General features: G+C 42.3%; 1 protein-coding gene across 4 annotated transcripts in view; it reads left to right on the top strand.

Annotated features, from left to right (window-relative positions):
* IGFN1 (immunoglobulin like and fibronectin type III domain containing 1) overlaps positions 1–15,736 on the top strand; it is a 68,310-nt gene that overhangs the window by 17,125 nt on the left and 35,449 nt on the right. For 3 of the 4 annotated variants that reach the window (XM_061631890.1, XM_061631889.1, XM_061631888.1), the window contains exons 3-9: positions 3,729–3,851; positions 4,731–4,870; positions 5,567–5,666; positions 13,070–13,117; positions 13,249–13,294; positions 14,122–14,299; positions 15,403–15,519. In XM_061631890.1, the coding sequence (XP_061487874.1) occupies positions 3,729–3,851; positions 4,731–4,870; positions 5,567–5,666; positions 13,070–13,117; positions 13,249–13,294; positions 14,122–14,299; positions 15,403–15,519 (752 nt within the window). Of the gene's footprint in view, positions 1–3,728; positions 3,852–4,730; positions 4,871–5,566; positions 5,667–13,069; positions 13,118–13,248; positions 13,295–14,121; positions 14,300–15,402; positions 15,520–15,736 lie in introns of those variants that run through there. The other variant, XM_061631891.1, reaches the window with a different exon arrangement.

Genomic DNA, 15,736 nt, shown 5'->3' with positions numbered 1-15,736 from the left:
ATGCAACAGGTACTGCAGTGTGAAAGAAATTTTAGAAATTGGGACAGAAGCACTACCATTTTAATCTGCAAAACTGATGCAATAAGCCCCAAGTGTGAAAGCAGCCATAGTCTGAAAATGGGTCATTGGCAACTCGTTTTTTTTTTCAGGGGTTATACTTAACAGATTTTCTCCAGAAAGAGTAAATCTGGATTAAAGAAGGGGAAACTATGGCCTGGTGTGTTGATGGCAACAACATTGTGCAAATGCTGCAGAAAACAAACAAAAACCCCTTGCATGCACGAGGAGCACCAATCCCATAATAAACAGCTGGAATAGGGATGGATCTGTCAATTTTGGTTCTCTCAGTTTCTCACTTTTCCAATTCAGTTCTCCACATTTCTGTGCCAATTTATGATTTTTTAAAAAAAATCTTGAAAATTCCCCAGCACTTTAGTGCATGTTTCTTCTAGTAAACACATTTTTGTATGCAGTATTGACTAATGTACACACTTCTGCAATTTATCCCAATATGTAATAGGAGTTCTTTCTCACTCACCGAGCACCCTGTACAGGTGACGACTGGTTTGGAGTGTCTCCACCTTGTGCTGGGCCAGAGAGACAGGCTGGGAATTTTGTTGGTGTACCGCCCGCCCTGCTGCTCAACAAATTCCCTAACTGAGCTGACAGAGGTAGTCTCAGAGGTACTGTTGCAGTCCCCTAGACTGTTGGTACTGGGGGACTTCAACGTCCATGCCGAGACTGCTTTATCTGGGGCGGCTCAGGACTTCATGGCGTCCATGACAACCATGGGGCTGTGTCAGTTTGTTACTGGCCCAACGCATGTGTCGGGACATACCCTTGATTTGATCTTCGCCACTGGACAGGGAGATGGTGATCTGGAGGTTGGGGGTTTTTCATCTACCCCATTGTCATGGACAGATCACCGCTTGCTGAGGTTTAGGCTTACAGCGACCCTTTCCCTCTGCAAGGGTGGGGGACCTATTAAATTGGTCCGCCCTCGGAGATTAATGGATCCTGAGGGTTTCCAAAAGGCTCTGGGGGATTTTCCGACTGAGAAGACTGGCGCTCCTGTTGAAGCCCTGGTTGAACTGTGGAATACGGAGATGACCCAGGCGGTTGACACGATCGCTCCCATGCGCCTCCTCCTATGTAGAGCTTGTACAGCTCCATGGTATACCCCGGAGCTGAGAGCGATGAAGCAAGAGAGGAGGAGGCTTGAGTGCAGATGGAGGCGGACTCCTGACGAATGCAATTATGCCTTGGTAAGTGCCTGCTCTAAGCGATATATAGCAGCGGTGAGGGCAGCAAAAAAGAGATATTTTGCTGCCAGTATTAAGGCATCACTCTCCCGCCCAGCGGAGCTTTTTAAAACTGTATGAGGGCTTTTACATCTTGGCCCTCGGAATACTATAGATTCATCTGTAGCCCGCTGTGAAGAGTTCGCTGGACGCTTCCAAGATAAGATCGCTTGCATTCGTCGGAACTTAGACTCCAATATTATAGCAGTTGGATTCAATGAAGCATCCAGATCATGGTCTTGTCCTCATTTATTGGATGAGTTTCAGTTGGTACAGCTTGAGGATGTTGACAAGATCCTTGGACTGGTGCGGGCGACCACGTCTGTGCTGGATCCTTGCCCCTCCTGGCTGGTGAAAGCTGGCAGGACCGGAACCGCCGGCTGGGCCAAGGAGGTAATCAATGCCTCTTTGCGAGAGGGAGTGGTCCCTGACTGCCTAAAAGCAGCGGTAGTGAGACCGCTCCTGAAGAAACCCTCCTTGGACCCAGATAACTTGAACAACTATAGACCTGTGGCGAATGTTCCATTCCTGGGCAAGGTTCTGGAACGGGTGGTGGCCGGCCAGCTCCAGGGGCTCTTGGATGACACTGATTATCTCGATCCGTTTCAATCCGGTTTTAGGCCTGGGTTTGGTACCGAAACAGCCTTGGTCGCCCTGTATGATGACCTTTGTAGGGAGAGGGACAGGGGGAGTGTGACCCTGTTGATTCTCCTTGATCTCTCAGCTGCTTTTGATACCATCGACCATGGTATCCTTCTGGGAAGGCTCACGGAGTTGGGAGTTGAGGGTAGTGCTTGGCACTGGCTCCGCTCCTACTTGGTGGGTCGTCAACAGAAGATAGTGCTTGGGGAACACTGCTCGACACCCTGGACTCTCCATTGTGGAGTCCCACAGGGATCGGTACTGTCCCCCATGCTTTTTAACATCTATATGAAGCCGCTGGGTGCGGTCATCAGGAGTTTTGGAGTGCGTTGTCACCAGTACGCTGATGACACGCAACTTTATTTCTCCTTTTCATCTTCCTCAGGTGAGGCTGTTAACGTACTAAACCGTTGCCTGGCCGCGATAATGGATTGGATGGGAGCTAACAGACTGAAGCTTAATCCAGACAAGACCGAGACGCTGTTAGTGAGTGCCTTCTCTGCCCAGATGGTGGATGTTCATCCTGTTCTGGATGGGGTTACACTCCCCTTGAAAGAACAGGTTCGTAGCTTGGGAGTTCTTTTTGACTCTTCCCTGTCTCTTGAGGGTCAGGTAGCCTCAGTGGCACGGAATGCTTTTTACCATCTTCGATTGGTAGCCCAGCTACGTCCCTATCTGGACAGTGACGACCTCGCCTCAGTCGTTCATGCTCTGGTAACTTCTAGATTGGACTACTGCAATGCGCTCTACGTTGGGCTGCCCTTGAAGACAGTTCGGAAACTACAGTTAGTCCAGAATGCAGCGGCCAGATTGTTGACACGGACCAGAAGGTCCGCTCATATAACACCTGTTCTGGCCCGTCTGCACTGGCTTCCTATTTGTTTCTGGGCTAAATTCAGAGTGCTGGTTTTGACCTATAAAGCCTTACACGGCATGGGACCGCAATACCTGGTGGAGCGCCTCTCCCAATATGAAACTACCCGTACACTGCGCTCAACATCTAAGGCCCTCCTCCGAGTACCATCCCATCGAGAAGCTCGGAAGGTGGTGACTAGAAATAGGGCCTTTTCGGTTGTGGCCCCCAAACTGTGGAATGGTTTTCCCGATGAGGTGTGCCTGGCGCCGACGCTGCAATCTTTTCAGCGCCAGGTGAAAACCTTTTTATATTCAAAGGCATTTTAATGTGTACTATTAATATTTATTGTTGTATTTTGCTGCTATTTTGATTATTTTTGTTTGATTCCATTGTATTATTGTATTTATATATTCTCTGATTGTTTTATTATTATGTACACCGCCCAGAGAGCCCTTGGGCTTAGGGCGGTATATAAATAAAATAAAATAAATAAATAAATAATGCATTTTTGTATGTTATTTTCACTAATATTTTCAATCTATCCACATTTTCCTTTAACACAAGCATTTTTGTTAACATTGTTTTGGGACTGCATTGCAAAATTCAGTTCTCATAATTTTTCAGAAAGTCCAAATTTGATAAATTCAGCTTTAAATGCAAAGCGAATCAAATTTCTCCCCCAATGCTAGTCTGGAAGCACCTTAGGTTGATTAGATTTTTATTTGTCTGTGCTAACAATTCCCAAACACATTTTCTCAAAAAGGGTTCAGAACCAAAATAAACAAATACTGGGGTGGGGGCGGAAGTTGCAGTCTAATTATCTTTGAAACTTTTTGCCTTGTGGAAATGAACATAATAGGATTTGAGCTATTAAGTTTCAGTTAATGAATTTTCTTCTGTCTCTCACACACTATATTATTACCTTGCAGTTAAAACTCTGAAGAGATCTGCCATCCCTGGGGTTACCATCACACAGTGTGTGGAGAATATTCCTGAAGGGTGCAGCACTCCTGACTTTGAGCGGAAACCAATTACCGTAACATTACAGGAAGGTGAAACTTCCCCTAAGTATTCATGACCTCCATCCTTTGTTTGTGATCATTGAATAGTTGAGGGAATAGCACCTCTTTTAACCAATTTATTTTAGAAAGTCATTTTTTTAATGGCTTGTTCTACTGGCAAGCATTTCTTTTTCTTGTTCAAAAAGGCTTTCCCTGAGGTATGACTCAGTCATGTATGAAATTTTAATTGTACATCTGTAGGAATGTTGTTGTTTTTTCATTTTTAGAAATTGTATTTTTTGGGTTTTAACTAGTACACTGTTTTGATGACCTCAGGCTCTTAAGCAGTTTATAAATTTGTAAAATAAAATTAAATAAATGAAGGGCTGACTTGAATACTAATCCTACTCAGAGTAGGCCCACTGAAATTAATAAACCTATGTTAGACATATCCATTAACTTCAATGGGTCTACTCTGAGTAGGATTAGTATTCAATACAACCCAAATATTCTCCACCAACCTTTGGGAAATAGCATGCACATAAACCTGCATCTGTAAAATTGCAGTTGCCCCAATATGCTTTTTCCCTTCCTGTGTGACTCCTCTGGCAGCCGATATGGGGAACTGTGGGAGTCCCCTCAAGAGTCAATGCTTTGCTCTTTTTTTCTTGTCCTTTGTGCTATGATTTCCCCCCCCAGTATCATTTTTATTGATTTTTATGTAGCCAAATGCAAATGAAAGTAAAATACAACTGAACCAAATAACCAAATATTTTAGGCATTTTTAAGGCATCTGTTTGAATTGGGTTTTTTTCTTATTGGGAGGGAACTGGGTATTTCAAGAAGAAATTCTATTACTTGGTCCCCTTTGTTTTCCCCTCGTTTTCTGCTTCCTACTGAAACATTTATTGGTTGTTTTTCCCCCCTAAGGTAAAAATGCCATTTTCAGAGCTGTGGTTAAGGGCGAACCACAGCCAGAGGTATTGTGGAAACGCAACAGTAAGGAAATGGATGATCCTCAGAAATACCAAATATCATTCAGTCCTGGCGCAAATGAGTTTATCCTGCAGGTGAGGATTAACTATGATCTATATGTGAATATATTCACTGTTTAATCTTCAGCACAGTGAAATGTCAAGGTCCTCTTGTACCTCAAAAACAGAAGATCTTGTAAGGGCTTGTTTGATCTTGTTACAAGAAGCATTACATTTGCTGTTTTAGTTTGGAAGAGATGTTGCACACTGGCTTGTTAACATCACGCATCATGATAAGCCACAGTTATTGGCTTCCTGTGGAAGTGCTTTTCTGGGCTGTTTGTCTTCTCCCTGCTATGCATGGGCTCATGTTCAGGTTCAGTGGCTTGGGCCCAGTATCTCCTCAGTCTGAACTGCTGCCCCTTTGACCTCTGTGTTCATGTCCAGGTTGCTGCTGAAAGTCAGGGTTGTAATACATAAGGAGTCCAGGACTTAGTACAGGTGATCAGGACTGAACTGTCTTGGATCTAGATATAGGATTTCTGACCTTGCAGTGTGAATTGTATCAAAGGTGCCCAGCAGCTTCAGGGTTTTAAGGCTGGAAGTACGTATAAAGAGCATGGGTTCATCCTTTTACACACACACATGATTCAAACGAAATTTCTGTGTTGTTAATGTCCTAACCCTTTTACACAGGCAGGAGAATGAGAGGTGTGTTATGCCTATCCAAGCAACAATATGATCCCCAATCAACTCACTGCCCTGAACTTTATTTTCATTTTCTTTCTAAAGGTAAACAAAATCACCTCTGAGGATGCTGACTTGTACCGTTGTACTGCTGTGAACGAGTATGGCGAAGCCACATGCACGGCTGGTCTCAAGATTATACAGGGTAGGTTAGCCAATCTAGCATCCTTTTATGAGCTAGATCATTAATGCTTTTGGTTGCAATCCTAAACACATTTGCTAAGGAGTAAGCCTCAATGAACACAAAGATACTTTTCTGAGTAACCATGCATAGGATTTGAGTCATTAATCACTTACATACATCTGAAAATATTTTTCCTTTACATCGTATACTGTTGTTGTGTTTTGGTAATGCAAATAGTAACTACAGGAGGGATTATAGCTTAGTCACAGAGCACATACTTTGCATGTAGAAGTTCTGAGTTGCAGCCTCTGGCATTTGCAGTTCAAGGATCAGGTAGCAGGTGATGTGGCTGACTTTTGCTTGAGATGCTGGAGAACTGATTGCTTGCCGGGCCCAATTCAAGGTGTTGGTTTTGACCTTTGAATCCCTACACGGTTTTGGCCCAGTCTATCTGAAGGAGCGCCTCCAGCATCATCAGCTATGCCGCCTAACAAGATAGGCCTCAAAAGACCTTCTCTCTATCCCACTAGTCAAAACAGCTAGACTGGTGAGGACCAGAGAGAGGGCTTTTTCAATTGTGGCCCCCACCCTATGGAACTCCCTTCCAAATGATCTCTGCCAGGCCCCCTCTACATTGAGTTTCCACCGGGCTGTGAAGACCTGGCTCTTCAGGTAGGCCTTTGGGGTGGGCTAGATTTTACCATTATCACTTTTAGATTTTAATGTTATTGTATTGGTGTGTCATTTTGTGTCATTTTGTGTCATTTTGTGTCATTTTGTTCATTTTGTACGTCGCCCAGAGTGGCTGGATGGCCAGCCAGATGGGTGACTAAGAAATCCAATAAATTAAATTAAATTAAACTGATGACCCAATCTGGTATGTATAAGGCAGCTTCCTATATCCTTATCCACAAAAACTACCCGTTAAAATCCATATGTCAACTAAAAAGTTGTACTAGCACAAGCGCTTGCACCACTGAATTCCCCCCCACTCCCCTTGTACCATCCCCAAATCTGCTCTGAAGGATTGGGGGAAACTTTAGAACACATTTAAGGGGCACATGAGGGGAGGAGTGGGAGAGATTGTTCCATTGTGCAAGGAAAATCCATGTGCTGATCAAATGATCTGCTTAGCGCTATGTTGAATACAACCCAGTAATTTCCCATTATACATTTTTGAATGCCATATTTTAAAATAATCTTTCAATGAAATACATAGATTATGCATTTCCAATTGGACTAACACAAAATCATCATTTATTACTGTCTGGCCATAGGCCTCAAACAGGTCATACACTTAGTGAGGTGAATCAATTACTATAAAATAGATGGTACATTTTCTATCAGGTAAACATTTTTAAAATACAATTAAAATCATTGTTGTTATAACTATCAGTATAGCAACATATATTATCTAGACAGTAAGTCCTAGTTCCTCTATACGTTTCTTCCGTAATTTCTGCGCTGCTAGGGCAAATAAAGCTACCCTGTATGTAATGCCTGGGTCCCTGTCTGAGAGAAGGAAGGAAATACGCGAGAGTAGGTCTACGGGCGCATGTGTCAGCGCCTCGTCCAGGAATTTTGACCGGGGGTGTTTGTATAGGGAGCATTCTAGCAAGTAGTGTGGAAGATCTTCCACCTCGGGAGTGTCACAGATGCACAGTCTTTGGGCACGGGGGGTCCCGTTATATCTGCCAGTCAAGTATGCCGAAGGCATTGATTGGAATCTCAAAGCTGTGAAGGCGTGACGAAGATTTACTGCTGTAAGAAAATCTAAATAGTTCGCTTTGGTTTGATCTGATTTGAAAAGACTATACCATCATGTGAAATTAGAATTTATTATAGTTAGCCTATCCATCCAAGCAGTATGCCGGAGAAGAACCTCCGTGAAGCTGGTTTTGTTAGAAGGGTCTTGTAGGGCTTTAGGGTCTATGAGGTAAAGTTGGCAAATTTTTGTTAGTTGGGCAGACCAAAATTTGTCCAACCATGCACTTATTGAGCTGATTTTCAAAATTTGCCTTGGGGAAGATTGCTTATTCGCCTTCCAGTAATTTACCAGGGTTGAATGAATTTTTGCCCTAACTGATGAAATCCCTGTCTCGGCCCGAATTAGCGCCGCTGGGGTCGCTGATGGTAGAAGCAGAAGTTTTTTTAGAAATTTGTTTTGAACTATCTCTAATTGGTCAAGTAGAGGGTTTTCCCATCCCCAAATAGGTGCTCCATATTGCATCATAGGAACAACTTTGGCTTGAAATATTTTTAGAGCTGGGGAGACTAGGTTGCCACCTACTGAGCGATAGAAATTCAGGATAGTTCCACTAGCTCTAAGTGCGGCCAGTTTAGTGCACTCTATATGCTTTCTCCAAGAAAGGGAATTGGAGAAATGGACACCAAGATATTTAAAAGTTCGACATTGCTCGATTGGGTGGCCGTTGATTGACCATTTGTGCATTGGTGACCTTTTGCCAAATACCATGATTTTTGTTTTGGAGCTGTTAATCTGTAGTTTTTCGGTAACACAATATGATGATAGCTTTACTAGAGCCCTTCTGAGTCCGTTGCGGGTTATTGACAGTAAAACCATATCGTCTGCGTATAACATGAGGAAAACTTTCCTTTGACCCAAAGAAGGGGGGGAAAGGTCCATTCCCGAGACTGCCGATACAATATCGTTTAAATAGAAGTTAAATAAGAATGGGGCCAAGGGACATCCCTGTTTAACTCCTTTAGTTATTAAAAAAGGGTCTGTCAGGGAGCCTGTTGGGCCCACTCTGACTCTGGAGCTGGTGTTAGAGTATAATGATTTTATTAAGAATAGAAGACGACTATCTATTTTGGAATTTTTAAGTTTCTCCCATAGTCTTGGTCTATCTATTGAATCAAACGCAGCCGCTAGATCTACAAAGGCTACGTATAAACGTTTTGTCGGGCCTTGTATTGATTTTTTTGCTAGGAAGGAAAGAGTAGCACAGTGATCTATAGTGCTACAGCCTTTCCTAAATCCTGCTTGTTCGGGGCAGATTATCTGATTTTCCTCCTCCCACTCCTCTAGTTTCATCATAAGAAATTTTGCGTACAGTTTAGCTCCAATATCTATCAGGCTTATGGGTCGATAGTTATTCGGGTCTGAGCGATCACCTTTTTTGTATATTGGGATGATTATACTTGTATTCCAACCAACTGGAAGAATGCCTGAGATGTTTATTTGTGTGAAAAGCTTGGGCAAGACAGGAGCCCACCAGTCTGGGAAGTTTTTATAAGTTTCTGGGGGTATCATGTCCTCACCAGGGGCCTTCCCTTGTTTGAGAGAAGAGATTAAGTCCTTAATTAAAAGTGGTGAGACTGTTGGCCAGTGAGGCATTAATGTCTCCTGCAGTGGGAGGGGCAGGGGGTGTGGTGTAATTTGTTGATTATTATGACTGACATAGTAATCGAGCCATTGTATTGCTGTAATCTGACAAGGCTCTCGGGGTCGGTTTGTCCCTCTAGATATCAAATCCCAGAACTTACTCTCGTTTCTGTCCTTCACCGCTTGTGCAAGAGAGAGCCAGCCGGTTCTGGCAAATGAGTTCTTTTTCTGTGTTAACAACTGCTTATAACTTGATCTGAGTGACACTAAAGTTATTTGAGTAAAGTTTGTCGGATCTCGTAAAAACCTCCTTGCATATTTCATTAACTGTTTCCTGGCCTTTTTGCAATCTCTGTCAAACCATGACTTGGCCCAATATCTATGTGGCTTCTGTAAGTGTATCTTAATTTTGGTCTTAGGGCTTGAGTTATGTTTTGATAGTGGGCCAAGGCTTCACCAAAATCATTTATAAGATTTTGTTTGAGGACTTGAAGTTGGGAACTTGTCAGGAGATGGTCAATATGGCCGTATGTACCTCTTGAGACCAGGGCTTTCTCCGTTCTGTTAGTAAGCACCCATCCCTCACGAGCTTTTTAGGAGGAAGGCTGGGAGGGGGCGTTTTTAAAGACAGCAATAGGGGAAAGTGATCACTCTCTGGCCTGTTGTCTACTTTGAACCCAGTGACCTCTGAGTAAAGGGGCATCGAAATAAACATGTAATCGATTATGCTTGCCCCTCTACTGGTCATATATGTGTGTGTTCCATTAGAAGAGTCCTTTTCAGAGCCATGTGGACTATGGAGGGATGACAGTTTCAAGAACTCTGCTAGCCAACGTCCTTGCTTGTTGGTGAATATGTCTTGCGATGACCTGTTTTCTATGACTGGGGATGGGAAAGGATCAAAGTTCGAAGTGACTTCCATCCATGTACTTATTTGGCCTAGTCTGGCGTTAAAGTCCCCACAAAGAATGAAATGGGATTGTGGATGTTGTTTCCTTATTTCGCTCATTATGTCTGAAAGGTGTTCCCACGCTGCTTCCATTCGAGCTATTTTAGGTGGGAAGTAGATGTTTATGCATATAAGTGAACCAAACTTCTCATCAAATAGTCTTACAGGTAAGGCATATTGTGAATCACCGCAGGGTAGTATCTCAGACTCCAGCAGTAAATCCACCGAGATTAATGTAGTAAGGCCCCCGCTTGCTCTCCCTTTGTTTTTGATTTTTGTTGCCGGTATATTAAAAACTCGGTAGCCTCGGAGAAATGGTGCATCTTCTGCAGGAAGCCATGTTTCTTGTAAACATATGATCTTAAATTTTTGTAGGTATAATGACCATTCAGCGTCATGGGATTTGTTGTTCCATCCCATGATATTCCATGAAAGAATCTGAAAGGGTCAATTGCTATTTGTTCCAGAGGTACTATCAAAACTAATATTTGAACACTCTTTCTGTTTCGGCAAATTTGTTATCTCTTTATGCACATAGTTGGATGTCGGTGGAGATATCCTCTCTGATTGGACTAAGTTCCACTCATTTCTGGCTCCAGTGGTACTGGATAACGGAGAGGGAACATTTGGCATTGGGAGCTGGATATGTGCATTCACCAGGCGAAATTTCATGAGGTCCAGTCTGGCGAGAATTGCAATTCTTTCATTGAACGGAAGTGCAGCAAAAGCTTCCAGGAGTGATATTTCATCCTCATCGAGAGGTTCCTGTGACCAGTATAGAGTTTGGTTCAACTCTTGTGCGGGTGAAGTCCTCGAGGTATCCGAATCTGATGTAATTGTTTTTGGAACCGTGGATTGCTCTGCATGGTCCAAGAAAGTTGAATTCTCTGGTGTTTTGGATCTCATGTTGTATGTCGGGGATGGTAAAGAATTAAAAGTCTTTTTGACAAACAGAGGTTGAGGAGTTGCCTTATTTTCAAAGTAACGTTGAGCATAAACCCCCTGTCGAGCAAGTGAGAATCTTTCTTGCCAGAAATTTTTTGCCTTCCACAGTGTAGCAAACGAAATCACTGCCCTGGCATTAATTCCATTGTAATATAGGTATTCGACCCTTTTTATATCTTTCATGTGGAAATCAAATTGGGAACATTGTTGTAAAAACATTAGGAGGTGTTGTTTCCTTGCCATTTGAAATTGCAAACCAGTTGGTTTGGGATAGTTGACAAGGACTATTTTATGTTGAATCCATCTCAGGTTCCATGATTCTTGTTGGTATGCATGGTCATGGTCATCAATTGGGTGGTCATTTGAGGTCTGCGGGCTTGCTCTTAGATTATTCGTCTCCTGAATGTCCATGTTGCCCTTTGTTAGAGTGGCTTTCTTTCTCTTGCCTGTTTTTCCTTTCGTATGTGATGTATTCGTCTCCTGAATGTCCATGTTGCCCTTTGTTAGAGTGGCTTTCTTTCTCTTGCCTGTTTTTCCTTTCGTATGTGATGTATTCGTCTCCTGAATGTCCATGTTGCCCTTTGTTAGAGTGGCTTTCTTTCTCTTGCCTGTTTTTCCTTTCGTATGTGATGTATTCGTCTCCTGAATGTCCATGTTGCCCTTTGTTAGAGTGGCTTTCTTTCTCTTGCCTGTTTTTCCTTTCGTATGTGATGTATTCGTCTCCTGAATGTCCATGTTGCCCTTTGTTAGAGTGGCTTTCTTTCTCTTGCCTGTTTTTCCTTTCGTATGTGATGTATTCTGATCCAGTCTCTTGAATAACATGTGAAAATTTATTTTGTTCCCTTTCACTGATTTTATGTTTTTTATGTTCTTTGTTTTTTTTCTTTTTGGTGGGATTTTTGTTTTCATCTTTTTTCCTTTCAGTTGTTTTTTGGGAACTAGTACTTTGTCTTCGGGAAGATGAACGTTCTTTGAGCTAATTACTGGTTTTTGCTGATGAGGAGCCAGAAGTTTTAAATGAAATTCCACTAGATCTGTTAATAGGCGATTACATTCAGTAAGGAATACTCTTATCTGTCCTAACTCGACATTTAACTTAGACAGGCTTGAGGGGTGTAAGTACTGTTGATCGAGTCTTTGTGCTGTGTGTTCTATGAAGGTCATGTTGCCATAGTCTTCGACTGAGGGTAATGCATTAGCAGTCTTTTCAGTGGGAGTGTCCCCCTCGAGGAATTTATTACCTTGAGCAGATAATTTGGTATTGTCCCGATCCTTTTGTTCGGCCATCTCCAGCTCTAACGCCAGGTTAGGGGTTGTTGGAGAGGCATCTTCCCATTCAATTAGATTTTTAGTATCTATTGACCATTCATTTGGGCATAGGGGGCTCCACCTCTCTGAGTGTTCCTTTTGGATGTTTAGAGTTGGCTGGAAGAATTGGGTTATTTTTTGCTGACTCCCATCCTCTTTATTATCCTTAACAACAAGAGTTATTGTAGAGGGCTGTGGCTGTTCTGTTCCCTGACCATTTTGAGATGTTTGTGCTGCTTTAAATGGTGAGCTTGCTTCAAGCACTTTTCGTGCCCTCCTTGTAAATACCATTTCAGGTTTATTAGGTAGATAAATAAGTAACTCTTCAGGAGTATGAGGTGTTCCCTTTGCTCTGATAAAGGAATTTCCTGGGCTCTACTTCGTTTGTTTCTACTGCTTTCAAACGAAATATCGGCAGCCAGGGGCTTAATCAGTTTTCCTGCTTGCTGTTATCTGCCGTTTAGCTGTTTAGCTGTTAACCTCCCTTTACTGATAGCATTCCTTCTGTACAGCTAGCTTTGAGGGAGTTTGGTCTTTGAAGTTTATATTATTATAGCTTAGTTTTGTTAGTTTTGCTGGTAGAAGAGGGAACACAGATGAGAAAAGGCAACTCACCCTTCGCCGGAACCGGAACTCACACAAATGTTATCTAACACAAAATGAAATATGCTTGTCTCACTGAAGTCGGCATAAGCATGAACTGTACACTTAAGCCCTTAGATTTCTGTGGGGCTTGAGTGTGCTTAACTTCTAAATTGTAACAACTGTCAATGCTTAGAGAAGGCATTCCTACAACTACATTGCTAATTAAGGAATTCTCCCCTCTCACTTTCTCTCCCTCCTTTCCTTTCTTCTCTTGTCATAAACGATCAGTTGGCTTCAAGAAGAAACCAAAGGAGATCCCTTCTGTACCACAGGCAGGTAAGCTACATTGGTCTGGAGGTCCACGAGCCAAGGTAGTGCACTGTCACTGACCACATTAAAACTCTTTTTAAGCTCTGTTATGAAAGCCCCATTTTCATTGTGTACAAATTTTTTAAAATGTCTTATAGACCTGAAGAAGGAGATACAGGATTTCAGAAAAACATTAAAGAAACGGTGAGTGTTTCCAAGAATAGACTGTTTAAATGGGGGGGGGGGCGAATCCCTGTGTGCTGACAATAGGACATGGCAGACAAATGTTCCGACTTCCACTTCCAGGGGTTTTATATAAACAGAAGCTCTGCAGAAAATGTAAATGGACCTAAATATATAATAAGCAGGTAAGATAGTAATGGGGATCAGTTGCCAATGGAGGTTGCCATCAATAGTATGATTCCTTACACAATGGGCTTTTGCTTTGCAGTTTTTGTAGTACCCCTTTTTCCTGAAGGTTTAAGCTCTTTTGCTTAAGGAAATAATATGCACCAAAAAAACAATGTGGCCGTCTGAGTTTTACAGTCTGTTTAAATAACTTCTAGAAAACCAGATGTACAGATAGACTTAAAAAAACTTTGATAAATATGTAATCATTGTTTAATGATTTCAAATGACAGAAAGTCCAACATCTCCCCAGGTAAGAAGTTCTGATACTGAGTTATTTTTGCTTGTATAAATACGGTCTTGTATTTAAATATCCCATGCACTAAGGGCAATTCTGCCTTTAGCTGCAAAAGTAACAGCCCCATTTGAAGTGTGTCATGTTTCTGAAATACAGTGGGTTCTTTGAGCAATTAAAGAATTACAGGGTGTCATTTCAATAAATAAATACATAAATAAAGTCTTACTAGTAGGTTGCTGGAATTGCCTGAGATTCCAAATAGGAGCTGGAATGAAAAGCACAAACACACACCCAAAACCCCACCGCACCACAAATACGTAGAAGGAAAGATGTCTCCTGCTTTTCTCATACAATCTGGGTTTCTCTTCCGGGGCTTAACTCTCAGTGCTCCTTCAACTACTCCAAAGAAGGAAATTGATATGGAACAGGTCTGGCAGTTATTGCTGAATGCAGATAGGAAAGATTATGAAAAAATCTGCCTGAAGTATGGCATTGTTGACTTCCGTGGGATGCTGAGGAGGCTTCAGGAGATGAAGAAGGAGAGAGAGGACGAGCAGGCACAGGTAAGACCATCTCTTTAACACCAGAGTCTAGCAGGCAAATCCTCATCTTGTTGCATATCATAGGAAAACAGGAAGCTGCATTATAGTGAGGCCACTGGATCAGTATTGTCTACACTGACTGGCAGCAGCTGTCCAGGATTTCAGGCAGGGATTGAAGTCAGTGGCTGCCTCACAGGCGCACAGAGAAGCGGCAGCGGCTGCCGCCAGTACTCATTGCTGCTTCTACGCCACTATGGCTGGGACTGATAGGCTCCATCCTCCTCCTCCGGATACAGCTGGGTGCTGCTGGTATCTCGGTGCTGCTGAGCTCGGGCAGAGAAACCTGCCACTTCTCTTGCTTTCTCTGTTATTGCTGCTTTGGGCAAGCACTGCCACTCAAGGAGAGGAGCTACACGCCTGCAAAGAGATCCAGCAAAGGCACATGGGGCTGTTTCACACATACATGTCCATCTCTGGATGACTTGGAGCTGAACATACAAACTAACTCCATTAAGAAGCATTGTGTCTGAGACAATATGACATTTGTTATTGTATTGTTATTGAAAGATGTTGCTTTTGCTTTTTTAACAATATTAATATTTTTATTTAACTTTTGGAAACTGTATTGTTCTTTTCTGATGTGTGTGTTTTGTTTGTGTTTATTTTTTGTTAGCCACCTTGAGGGCCTTTTTGGCCAAAAGGCAGCATAGAAATAAACTGTAACATAACTGTAACATAACATAACATTTTGCATGCAAAGGAGATGCTCTACAACATATCTGAATCACAAATGTGAACAGGGATGGAATAACATTTTGTTAAAAGTCCCACAGCTGATTAAATGATCCAGTCACAGCTCTAGTAGTGGAATTTGAAACTTTATTGCCAAGACTCTGTTATAGTGAACCTGCCAAAAGACTTGGGCTTGCTTTCTTCTGTACATTTTACTTAAAAGGAACATTCAAGTTTGTCTGAAAAACATCAAAAGTAGTGATCTTGCTTATTGTTTTTGCAATAATTTACTTGGCTGTCCTCAAAACAGGCCATACCCCATTTTAGGCAGTGTAACAGTCCTGGAAATCCCCTATTATATCCACGTTTTCATCTCTTTTTTCTCTTTACAGTATGTACTCACTCTCACAAACCTGAGGCATGTCAGAGTCAATGAGGATCAAGGAAATGCTTCGTTTGACCTAGAGATGGAACTGAAACATCCCGAAAGTAGAATTTACCTGTACAAGGTAAGGACGTATCAAGTGGATGGCTAGGTCAAATCACAGTGCCTTAGCAGATCACACAGCTGGGATGAACTGGAGCTAAGTAGCTGAAGACAAAAACACACAAATGTACAACAGCTAGGGATGGGGGATAAATTAGATTCATTTTGCGTATAAAGCTGGATCTATCAGATTTGCATTTTCTGAAACAATATGAGAACCGAAACACAACCATCCTTCA

Source organism: Rhineura floridana, chromosome 6 (genome assembly GCF_030035675.1).
Source record: "Rhineura floridana isolate rRhiFlo1 chromosome 6, rRhiFlo1.hap2, whole genome shotgun sequence".
NCBI lineage: Eukaryota > Metazoa > Chordata > Lepidosauria > Squamata > Rhineuridae > Rhineura > Rhineura floridana.
Note: the sequence above shows the minus strand (reverse complement) of the source record. Positions and strands in the feature narration are given on the sequence as shown.